Source organism: Aedes albopictus, chromosome 3 (genome assembly GCF_035046485.1).
Source record: "Aedes albopictus strain Foshan chromosome 3, AalbF5, whole genome shotgun sequence".
NCBI lineage: Eukaryota > Metazoa > Arthropoda > Insecta > Diptera > Culicidae > Aedes > Aedes albopictus.
Window position 1 is genome coordinate 445,244,327 of NC_085138.1, and position 12,249 is coordinate 445,256,575.

Sequence of the window (12,249 nt, forward strand, 5' to 3'; positions counted from 1 at the left end):
CGACGGTAATGGTCCCGCGTAAAAAAAAACCGCGTTATTTCAAGACCCGTCGTAAAAAAAAACCGCGTTATTTCAAGAACCGTCGTAAAAAAAACCGCGTTATTTCAAAAAACGTCGTAAAAAAAGTCAAGTCACGTTAGATGTGGTGCTTACTATTTTACGCGTGTTTTTGAAAAAACGCGGATTTTTTTTACGACGGTTTTTGAAATAACGCGGTTTTTTTTACGACGGGTCTTGAAATAACGCGGTTTTTTTTTAGGACGGACCGCGTAAAAAAAACCGCGTAAAAAAAAACCGCGTAAAAAAAACTTCAGTGTATATGGAATCGTGAACTCCATCGAAATTCCTTCTGTACGGCAAAATGCTCAAAATGATTTGCACATTGGGCAAAATCAAGCCCAAAGGTGGGAAAAAATAATAACTTTCTTAATACAAGACCCTATGTGACCATCGATGGCTTATTCGAAGGCAAATTTTCTCAAGAATTGGTTGATGGATGATTCATGTACGGGTAATACTCTGAAGCGAGTTATAGAGCCCGTTTTACCCCAGATTTTTTGCTATTTTACGGCATTTGTTATGATTTTAATGATTTTTTTCGCTGTAGTTCTTCAAAATAACTTCTCTCTTTCACCATATGGCCAGGTACCTCTGAGTCCAGAAACCACTGGAAAGCTAATTTAGATTTTCAGGCCGCAACGAAGGCAATATCGATAGCTCGAGCGGTAGCACAGTTCACATTGCCTCGTCTTTTTCGTGATCCGTTAAACTCTTCCACAGTTGTACTACCCCTCTTCGCAGGGCAGTCCCATGTTGTCTTTAAAGCGCATACATTTTGTGCTATAACTCAAATCATTTTCTAAAACAAATGTATTCAATTCATGCTATCCTTTTCGGGGCATATTGAGCTGTGAAAACAACATGAGACTGACATGCGAAGAAGGACAGTGTAGCACTTGAACGAAAACCTCTTTCCAACAAACGCAGATTCCGAAGTAGGTTCTTCATCGAGAAAATCAATTTAAAACAAAAAACGTCGAATCTTTTTTCCAGCAAACGGCTCTTAACAAACTCCATGGATAGCATCTCAAATGACATTGTTTCCAACGCCGTACACAGATGGCACCATCTTCTTCAACCTTGGCACCTGTGATCTTCAGCCCTCGCAATAGCATGTCGAACTCCTCCAACAAATGATTTTGCATATTCGTACTGCTCCTCAGTATAAGCAAACCAAGTCTTCTTCGGTAGTACAAACGGTTAGCGAGACCTCGACGTTGGAATGTTCCTTGCAGGCCACCCCAGCATTCCTTCGAAGTTCTCCTTTCCATCACGAATTCAAAGTGCTTATCGGTAACGTGGCGTATAATCAGGCACTTCCGATCAAGCTTCCATTTTTCGCCGAGTTGATGCTTCTTTCTCGTCTTTACTTCTGCAGTATCTACAGGGTGTTTAACAAATTCTTCCTCGTTAATGCACTCCTCGAAACAACTTGCAAGGCCTTCTCTTCCAACACCACAGCACGGTCGCACATACTCCTAGGTTTTGCGGACGATATCCGTATCATCGAAACTGATTGTCGAACCGTGGAAAAGGCATTCGCGCCTTTTAAAAGAGAGACAGCTAGCAGCTCTCATAATCAACACCAGCCTCACGAAGTACATGATTGCTGGTAGATAGCGTAGGTCCAATGGTGATGTTGGTAGCGAAGTTCTGAATGAGACATTTGAACAAGTGAAGGAATTTGCGTATCTTACAACTCTAGTGACATGCGATAACAAATCCGCGAGGTGAATAGGCGTCTCACAGCTGCGAATAGGATTCTCTTGCTTCCGTAACCAGCTGAAATGCTGCTTTCTATAGTCCCGAAATTGAGAAAGGGTATTCTGTTGGCTGATCTAGTATCCGATGGAAGTGTGCTACGTGGTGACACGCATTGTTTGATTCAGATGCGGTTGGTGGTTTTTCACAGTCACGATAACGAGCTCTACCAAGTATATAAAACAAGAGGATAATGTCTAGCTAATAAAACACGACATGCTGATTTGGGCTGGTCATGTGGCAAGGATGACGGAAGAACGATCGATGAAGATAATATTCAGCAGAGGACCAGGGAGATGTCGGCGCCTCCGAGGTGGACGATGTTTGCGATTGTTGAAGTTTCTTCGGTGATTCCTCCAAATGTTTTTCCAGGAATTCTTTCAGGGGATTTTCGGCGATTTTTTTCGGGAATTTTCCCATGAATTCCTGCAAGTTTGACCAGGAGAGGAGTTTCTTCAGAGATCCCTTAAAAAAATCTTCAGCAATTCCTTGAGAGTTCATTCTAGGATTCCTCTAGGAATTCCTTCTGGAATTCCTACAGAAGTTTCGTCAGAAATTTCTTCAAAAACTTCAGAGAAATTTCATTACGGATTCCTCAAGGATTTTTTCAGGAATCCCCCATGAAATTCCTTCAGGGATTCTTCCAAAAAAACATTCAAAAATTCGTCCAGGAATTTCTTAATCTTCCCAATGCATCACGTTGGGAGCAGCTCGCTGACGTAGTGTAGTGTACGGTATGAGTCGCATACAGGAATTCTTCCAGGATTTCTTTCAGGGATTTGTACAAGAGTTCCTTCAGCAAATAAGCCAGGAATTTCTTTAGTGATTTCTCTAGAAGTTCCTTGAGAGATTATTCAAGAAGATCTGTCAGGGATTCCTCCAGGAGTTCCTTGAGGGATTTCACATGAATTTCCATTAAGAAGAAACTTCAGAGAATACAAACATGGCTGCCACAATGGCCGACTTGGTCCCCTTCTCACGTTTTCAAGAGCACCAATCTTGAAAATTTGTAAACAAATGCTCTCGATTTGTAAAAGCTGCCTCTTTTTGGAGGTGAGCAAAGCCAGGAAAAACAAGTGCGGCTTGGCTCGATGCTTTGTTCGTCAGATTTGTGCCTCTAAGTTGCAATGGGAGTAGCTGATGTTTCACCTTAAAGATTCGTCCTGGAATTCCTTCTAGAGTTTATCGAGGAGAACCATTACCTTCGGTGATTCCTCCAGGAGTTCCTTCAGGGATTTCCTAGGAGTTCCTTAGGTTTTTTTCCAGGAGTATCTTCAGTGTTTCAGGCATTCTGCCAAGATTTGCTCAGGGATTCCAACGGAAATGTCTATATTGTTTTTTTTTTTGGTGGGATTCTTGAGGTATTCCTGAAGAAAATCCTTCGGGGATTCCTTCAGGAATTTCTTCAGAGATTTCTCGTGAAGTTCCTGCAGAGATTTGTCTTGGCGTTCCTTCAGTGGTTTATCGAGGAGTACTTTTACCTTCAATGATTACACCAGGAGTTCCTTCAGGAATGTTTACAGGAGATCCATTATAAATACCTTCCTCAATAAGTTTTCTATAAATTTATTGTGGAGCTGACCTGGTGTGATGGTTAGAACACTTGACTATAATGCCGAGGACCTGGGATCGAATCCCACTCCCGATAAACTCACAAAATGTGAGTTCTTCCTTCGGAAGGGAAGTAAAGCGTGGGTCCCGAGATGAACTAGCCTAGGGCTAAAAATCTCGTTAATACAGATAAAAAAAATATATATATAAATTTATTTCTAAGTAACATCATTGGGGTATTTGGAGAGGAAAGGAAAGTTATTGTGACATCCGTTGCTTCTAAAGTATATCTCTGCATGTCCACGTTTGTCGAGGGAAAGAGTTTTTGGAAGGAGTATTAGGAAGGACACAACATAATCGGGATACATTTTAATTAGCAATACGATATTCTTACTCACCATATGGGACCTTCGCGTATTCACACAGCGAAAAACTGCCCTGCAAATCGGACATGGAAGCTGCAAGTTTGAACGGATATCCTGTGAAGGAATAATATGGCATTAGAAAGGTTGCAAAACGTAGACTACAATTTAGTGTATCCAATACCTCAGCTTCGATCACCGGTTCATCCGCATGGCCGGTCAACGCAACGTGGCGTTTGAACTCCGGCAAAGTCTTCCGGCTGGCATCACACTGGCTGCAAGAGTATTTCCGTTCGGCACAATAGCCTGAATGATTAACGTAATCTGTTTCTTCAATGAACTTTCTGGGACAAAACGGACAAGTGTACATCACTTCCGGATGAAGATCTTTCTGTGGGAAGCATATTGAAAAGCGTACAAAAATAAGACAAAAATAATACGATATAAGCACAAACCATATGCGCCATATGATGACTATGTTTGGAAAATGTCTGATCGCAAACACTGCACATTCGAGGACCGCAACTATCCAAGTGACGGTTGAGCATAGCGGATGATCGATATGATTTCGTACAATGAGGGCACATAAAAATGGCGGACGACGGTTCTGGATGAGTCGTGAGCTAGAAGAAGATACTCCGTGTTATAATCATTTGTCTTCATGTGGGCTCTATAAAGGCACCATAAACTATATACAAACCTTATGAGCAATCAGTTCAACGTCGTTATTGAAAACTTTCGCGCAAATGGTGCATATGCTCATCTGATGGATTTCCTGAACGTGGTTAGACAGCTGAAAACCATCACCAAAGATGTCCCAACAAATCGGACACTCGCATTTAATCGCTGGACTCTCGGACGGATCTTGTACAGTTTCAGGGGATTTATGGCGTCGCTTTATGTGTTGCTCCAAAGCTTTGGCAGTTGAGTGTGTTGCATTGCACAGTTTGCAGTTCAATATCCTACCGACACACTGAGACTTGTGCTCCAAAAATGTATGCTTTCGCGAAAATTGTAGGGAACACTTTGGACATTTGTGTTTCAGGTTTTGGTGAATTTTTTGCTAAAACATTTCATTAATATGTATTTTTATTGAAAAAAAGTTAAGTAATACTTCCCATACAAACCTTGTGCATGTTGAAACGATGTACACTTCTAAAATTAATATTGCAGGGTACACACTTAAGGGCTGATTTATAGGAAACTCGTTCGTGATCAGAAATCTGAAAATATTTCGAATTTAATAGATTTTTATGACGGGTTCAGCAGTTCCACACCCCCGTGAATCTGAGTTTATCAGTTTGGTGGCGCAAACTACTTGATAACCCCCAACTTCATACACACCATGTGGGTCGTAAGCTCGTCATCGTCTACAAAAGTCATAGTGCACAGCGTACATTGAACGCTATGGTCATGGCAAATTTTCATATGTTCGAAATGTAGACCACTGTCGACGAAAGTTTCATCACACACCGTACATTCGCGTTTGACGTGCAGCTTGACAATTTCGTTCTTGTGAGACTCCTTCGTGTGGTATAACACAGCTTCTTTTGTAGCATACTTCCGAGTGCAAAATTCGCAGGGAAACTTTTTGAGCGCACACTTGGCCGTATGACTCTCGAAAAGGGACTGTTTCCACACCTTTTTCGAACAGTGCGGACAAATGAGATCCGTTCCAATATGGATTTTAAGCTGAAAAGATGTAGCCATGCAAAAAATTGAACCCATAACTAGGAATCAAGAATAGCTAAACAAACCCTGTGCCACCGATAGGCAGTGTACTTCTCGAATGATTCACCACATGTCAAACACTCATAGAACGTTTTCTTCCCCACTTTGTAACTACGACATTGCTTTTGATTTGAACTTTGGGATTCGTCTTTATCCTGACCCGGAACTGGCGAATCACCGAGAAATTGTTCCTGCAATGAAAATGTCTTTGTAAGACCAACTCCATCCACTGGATGCTTTCCATTCAAATACTCACCATGGGATCTAGATCGGAAATAGTGAACAACGTCTGATCGTCAGCTTGCAGTTGCAGTCCATGAAGTGCGGTTTCCTCCACAGCAAATTCCATTTTGATACCAACATTGGCAGCAGGTACATTTTCATCAACGGACTCCTCATCGCTACTACTATCTTGAACCGTGAATTCTACATGCTCCGCCGTCTCTTGTGGGTGGGTTTGAGCTTTGTGCATTTCTAGGTAGCTGTAGTTCGCGAATTCGGCATTGCACAAATCACACGGAAATATCATCTTCGAACACACATCGGAATGATCTTTGAGCGTTTTTTCATCAGGCATTACCTCCAGGCAGTCGGGGCAGGAGAAGCTCTTCTCTAGATGATGTGTGTTCTGTGGAAAATCATATTTAGAATTTAATATACCCAGCGTTTGATGGGGTAATAAGAGCGCAAGTCAACTCAAAGCCAATATTCTAGATAATTAGGGTGGGGCGGGGCAAGATGGGTCGCGGGGCAAGATGGGTCAGTGCCATTTTCGGGCGCATTACTCATGTTTTGATTATGTTAATACTTTTGTTAGATGACCAGCATGAATATACAAAAGTTTAGGGCATTGATTGAAAAATTATTCACTCTCATTGGAAATAAAAAATAAAATGGTTTTTAGCCATTTTTCTTAAGCGATACATTCCATATAATCTCCATATAAACGGCCGCGGGGCAAGATGGGTCACCTTCAATTTTGAACGTATTTTTGGAGCATTCAAAAGTTATTAATTTTTTATTACAAGACTATCCCATAAATGACTTCAATCAAGCGGAATGAACGCTCAAAATTATAACATAAAATTATGATAATTTTTTAGTGAAAACATCGGTTTTCAAGTCGTCTTAAAACCACTCAAATCGTAATTTTTTTTATATTCCAAACAAATTTATAAAATGTTTACTAGTAGCTCTTGTTTACTCAGTATGGATATGGAGCATATATGAATGCGGAACAAATCTCATATTTTGACGTTTTTCGTTGAGAAAATGTGAATTACTTAAAAAGTGACCCATCTTGCCCCGCACTTTTTTCACGGCGCAAAATCGATCACTTTTTAAAACTGCTTGTTTAACATCATATTTTGTATCTAATGAACTTTTTATCGACTTTTAGCATAGCTAACTAGTGTCTTGAAGAGTAGCGGACGAATACAAACCAAGACGATTTGTATTTACAAAGTTATGGTGATTCATCCTTAGGTGACCCATCTTGCCCCGCCCCACCCTACTATCTATGACTATCTATAGCTCCCGAGCAGGAGAAAATAGCTGAAGAATAACTTACTCAGGTATGGAAAACCGAATACCTACAACCTGAATGAGGTATTAAGTAGCCCTGCATAAGAGGTAAAATACCTAAAATAATAACGGGTGTGTATTCTGTGCATAACGCATGAATAATGACATTAGGTATGACAATATCTAAATAATAATCGGCGTTTTTTCCATACAAATAGCAATTTTTCAATAGTTGAATAATACCTCAAGCAGTCCTCAACACCTAACCAATAACTCGTTGAGGTATTGTATCAATACCTACAAAATACCAAAATAAGTTATTGTCAATACCTGGATAACCGACCAATATCTTGTCTTGGTATGATACCTGAATTTGGTATGCTTCAGTTATGTGTCAGTTATTCATTCATGCTCGGGCTGTTGTAGTTGTAATTGTAATATATTAGCAATACGGTAACCTGATAACAGATTGGCGATATTTGGTAAAGGGTTTCTAGAGCCCTTGGAAATTTGGAGAAGTAATCCCAAAGGGTAATAAACTTTATAAAACGAGTTGTGCCTAGTTGGGATCAGGTGTTACATCAACCATTGTCCATCACAGCTCAATTGTGACAGAATACTTGACTAGCACCAAATTAAATTTGGGTCATACCACAATATTCCTAAAGAATGGACGCAGTGGTTAAAAGGCTCTACAGATGAGGAAAAAAACCTGTTAGAAAGCATTATATCGAGTCAATGAAGAAGCAATATAATAACAAAAATTACTATGGAAAAGCTAAACTAGTTACAAATTTTACAGCAAATACAAGATTCCATTGTTTGCAAATAAGGAATTTAGAATTTGGATTTGGTGATTTAGCAGTTCACGTTGCTTAGAGCAAGTTTGAACGTTTTTATCCAAGGGTTGCTTTTAACTTTTGCACGTCTTTTAATTCTCAATGCCAAAAACACGTTTCCTGCAAAAGTGCTCTAATAAAAGTTATTGCAAATTGGCTGAATTTCTCGAAATCAATGAAAAAATTCAGTTGTAAATCAATGGGGTTTAGATTGTTTATCAATAGCTCCACTATTGAAACAAGTAGTTCGCAGTTATGGATTAACCTTATGAGGTTGCAATCATATTCTAAAACTAACTGCGTCAAAAATCGATGGTACTGAAGAGTAACCATGGATAGGGATAGGATCATTCATTTGCAATCAGTTACCTACATTCACTTGCATTCATTCTTTCGCAGTTCCTCACAGAGTTCTGCCTGCAAGTTTTTCCTCCTGTAGTTTTACCATGGTTTGTTTTTCAGTTTTTTTTTCAAGTTTCCATCCAGAGGTAGTTTACATATTTGCTCCAATAAAACCAATAAGGAGTTCTTTTGTAATATCCGAGAATTGTTCCTGGGATTTCTACCAGAGTTTCTGCTGGAGTACCTCCCGTTCGTTCTAAAATGTATTCAAAGTTACTTCAGAATTTTCTATCAAAAGTTTTCTAGGATAGCTTCCCAACAGTTTCTCAGGATTTTAGCAGAAGTTTTTCCAGGGATTTCTTGGAGAGAGACATTCCACTTGGTTTTTGTAAAGATATCCTCGCGGAATTTTGCCCGTAGTTTTTCCCGACATTTCTCTTATAGAGTATCCAAGTCCTTCCTTGAATTTTTGCCTTGATATTTTCTGCCGGGACTACTCGCAGAGCTTTTTCCAGGATGTCACAGTTTTTTTCAGTATTTCTTCCGAAGTTCCTCTCGAGATTTATTTGTGAAGTTTCTTGCTTAATTTCACCTTGATTCCTTCTGATATTTATCCGGGAATTTTTATACAAGGAGTTTCCTAAGTTTTCCCAGTAATCATTCCGAATACTCATGAAAAAATCCCTCATGAAAAAAATTTTGCGTTAACGCAGGAGGATCATCGAGAAAAATCTTACGAGGGGCCAAGGGGACAATATCGGGAAAATCTCTAGAAGAAAATCTGGAAAGAAATGTTATACGATCCCCGTGAAAAACCCGGTTAACTATACTTCTGAGTAGGTATATCTACTACTTCGCTACTTTTTATTTATACGACCCAATGACCTATTTTCTAGCGATGCAAATTTTCCCTGAGTATTACTGATATTCCCTCAATATTCCAGTTCCCTGAGAATTCTCATTTTGCAGGTAGTAGACACCCTAATAGGGCAGTAGTAATATTGTGGCGTTTACGGTAACCAGACTGTTGATAGACAGAATTGATAGAATTGGAGGATCAGATGCATCCAGGTATTCTGTTATCTGACAGGGCAAAGTAGCTGCACCATTGATATAGCGTCTGAACCAGTAGCATTTGTGTTGATTGCGTATAGCTTGCCCTCCTCCCCCTGGATTGATCGTTGATGTGTTGTTGAGATATACAATGCTGTAGTCGGATATGTTCTTCTGCGAAAAATCGAATGAAATGGCCTGCATCCACAAAAGCATTCGCAGATTTTTTTGGGATTGTTCTGTATTCACGTCAATGTCATTTTTAAAAGCCTTTCCACACTTTTATTGACTAGGAGATCCTGGGAGACATTTAGTTTGGCATATTGTCTTTTTGCAGTGTGTTCAGCCTGTCGGGAATCCTTGGCCTGAAGACATCCTTGGAGGAGTTATTGTAAGAATTTCACGGAGGAATCCCTACAGCAGTATCTTCAGGAGTTTACTCAGGGTTCCATCAGGAATTCTTACAATAACTACTCCATTCCAAGAGAAATTTCTGGAGAAATCTCTACATTATTTCGGAAGGAAATCCCTGATGGAGTTCCTGAAGGAATCGTAGGATAAATCCGAAAACAATCGTTGAAGGAAACCCTCGAGACATTCTCGGAGAAATTGCCGAAGGAATCCCTTCACAAATATTTTGAAGAATTCTTGAACAACTTTCTAGAGGAACACCCTCAAAACATACCTGTAAAAACTCCTATAGGAATCCCTGAAGGAGTTCCTGAATAAATGGATGACTTCTTTTAGAATTTGCTGGTTCCAGTGTGCATCCCTGTAAAGTTATCTTAAAGAATTCCAGTACAAATCGCTGTATAGGAATTCCTCTAAAAATCCTTTGAGTAATTAAAAAAATAAAGCTGCTGGTATTCCTGGAGGCATCCCTGGAGTAATTTTTGGGTGCATGCATGGAAAACATGATTCTGCAGAGACCCCCGAATGAATTTTTGAAAAGAACTCCAGAGGAATAACTGAAGGAATCGCAAGAAAAATTCCTGGAGCAATACATGGAGGAATTCCAGAAGCAACCCCTGGAGGAAGTGTGGGAGAAATTCTTGGACGAATCTCTGGAGGTATTCCTGGAAGAATGCCTGGAGAAATGCTTCGAGGAATTTCTGGAAATAATACATGAAGGAATTGCTGGAGGAACTGCTAGAGGAGTTCCTGGAGTAGTTCCTGGAAGAATGCCTGGAAGGATGTCTGGAAGAATTTCTGGAGGAATCCCTGGAGGAAATCCTGGAAGCATCCCTAGAGTCCATGCAGGAATGCCTGAAGCCTTAGAGAAATTCCTGGGAAAAATCCTAGCAGAATCACGGGAAGATTTCCTGGAAGAAACCCTAGAGGAATTCTTGAAGGAATCCTAGAAGGAAATCTCTGGATGAATCCCCGCAGAAATTTTGTAGGAATCCCAGGAAGAATCTCTAGAAGAATTCTTGAAGAAACCACAGAAGGAATTCTTCGAAAAATCCTCAAGGAATCTCAAGACGAGTTGGTGGAGGAAATCCTGGAGGAATCTATGTAGCAGCACCTGGATTTAAGAAGACACCCCAGGAGGAATCCTGAAAGCAATTCCAAGAGGAATATCCAAGAGAATACCTTAACAATTCTTGGAGGAGTTCCTGAAAGAATTCCTAGAGGAGTTCCTGAAAGAATTCCTAGAGGAGTTCCTGAGGGTCTCCCTGGAGGAATTCCTGCAATAAGGAATCCAGGATGTAACTTCAGGCAAACTTTCTTGGGAAATCCCAGGATAGATTTCTGAAGAAATACTGTAGAAAGCTTTGATTACAATTCTGAGGGAATCCGGTAATCTCTGGACGAATTATTGGATGATTCATTGGATGAACATCTAAAGATGTTTTATATAAAATTTTGAACAAATTTTTGATTAATGTTTCAATAACGCTGGTAGAATCACGTGAGTGAATTCCTTGTGAGCGTTTTTAACGGACAGAAAAACATTTAATGATCATATCAGCATTCATTATGTGTAGTACCCTCTGAATCTGTTTGATTTCGACTTAAATTCAAACTTAGGGTCCTTTAAGGGTCCAAAATTCGGCCGTCTCCTTATTACGCAATTTTTTAAACGACTCACCTTATGTTCTATCAGTTCCTGTTCATTGCTGAAAGATGCAGCACAGATTCCACACACCACTACTGGGTGAACTTGTTCGATGTGCTTCGACAGAAGATTATAACTGCCAAAAACGTCCCCACAAGTGGGACACGCACATTCGCCGGCCACATCCTCTTCCAAAGATTCGTCATGAGCTTCCTGCAATAAAATAGATTCGTTTAACAATCTCGAAAATAAGTTCTTTTTTTGAACATCAAAACTTACACTAATGTGCTGCCTGTAGGAATCCTCCTGATAAAGCCGATGGTCGCCACACAGTTCGCAGTCGTACATCTCATAGGGGACCACCAGTTCCTCGCAGTACTCTTCCCCTGTTTCACCCGAATTCTATCAAAAAATGAAAATAATTTAATTCGTCACAGAAACATCAAATAAAAGCGTTCAGTTATTCACCATGTGCCGTTCCAAGTGGTTCCACAAACCTTCCTTGCTCAGATAGTACCAATCGCAAACGGTGCACCGGAAGACCGGTTGTTTCTGACCATCCTCCTGAGAAACATCCCGTTGATCATCCGATTCCTCCTCGAGATCGACAACGAATTGAACCTCAAAACTGTCCTTCATGTCCGCTGGCGGTTCGGTAGCCGCGCTGTTTTTACCTGACCTTTTCCGGAGATGCTGGTTCCCTTCATCTGGGGGTTCCTTGCTGGTTTGTACCTGCAGATAGAAAAGCAAGCTCAGAAGCGAAATTTCACGACTATTACATACCGTAAATACCTTGGAAGTACGCTTGCTACGTGTATTGCAGGACATGGATGTAAAATCCCTTGGAACTACGTATTTTATGCTGTATTTCTGTAAAACAATCTCTTTGATGCTAAAAATCCGAAAAATCCTCCATCAGCGATTTTGTTGTCATAACAATAGCACACTTAAATGAATGTGGTTAATT

General features: G+C 40.2%; 1 protein-coding gene across 2 annotated transcripts in view; it reads right to left on the minus strand.

Moving 5' to 3' along the window:
• LOC109425925 (zinc finger protein 91) overlaps positions 1-12,249 on the minus strand; it is a 39,230-nt gene extending 26,981 nt beyond the window's left edge. Inside the window, exons 1-12 of one of the 2 annotated variants that reach the window (XM_062856689.1) lie at positions 12,075-12,249; positions 11,751-12,014; positions 11,562-11,684; positions 11,316-11,495; positions 5,722-6,093; positions 5,492-5,656; positions 5,079-5,426; positions 4,862-4,957; positions 4,435-4,797; positions 4,190-4,357; positions 3,919-4,125; positions 3,771-3,851 (exon numbers count right to left, since the gene is read on the minus strand). In XM_062856689.1, coding sequence (XP_062712673.1) covers positions 3,771-3,851; positions 3,919-4,125; positions 4,190-4,357; positions 4,435-4,797; positions 4,862-4,957; positions 5,079-5,426; positions 5,492-5,656; positions 5,722-6,093; positions 11,316-11,495; positions 11,562-11,684; positions 11,751-12,014; positions 12,075-12,110 — 2,403 coding nt within the window. In that variant the 5' untranslated portion in view covers positions 12,111-12,249. The remainder of the gene's footprint in view (positions 1-3,770; positions 3,852-3,918; positions 4,126-4,189; positions 4,358-4,434; positions 4,798-4,861; positions 4,958-5,078; positions 5,427-5,491; positions 5,657-5,721; positions 6,094-11,315; positions 11,496-11,561; positions 11,685-11,750; positions 12,015-12,074) is intronic. The other variant, XM_029876054.2, reaches the window with a different exon arrangement.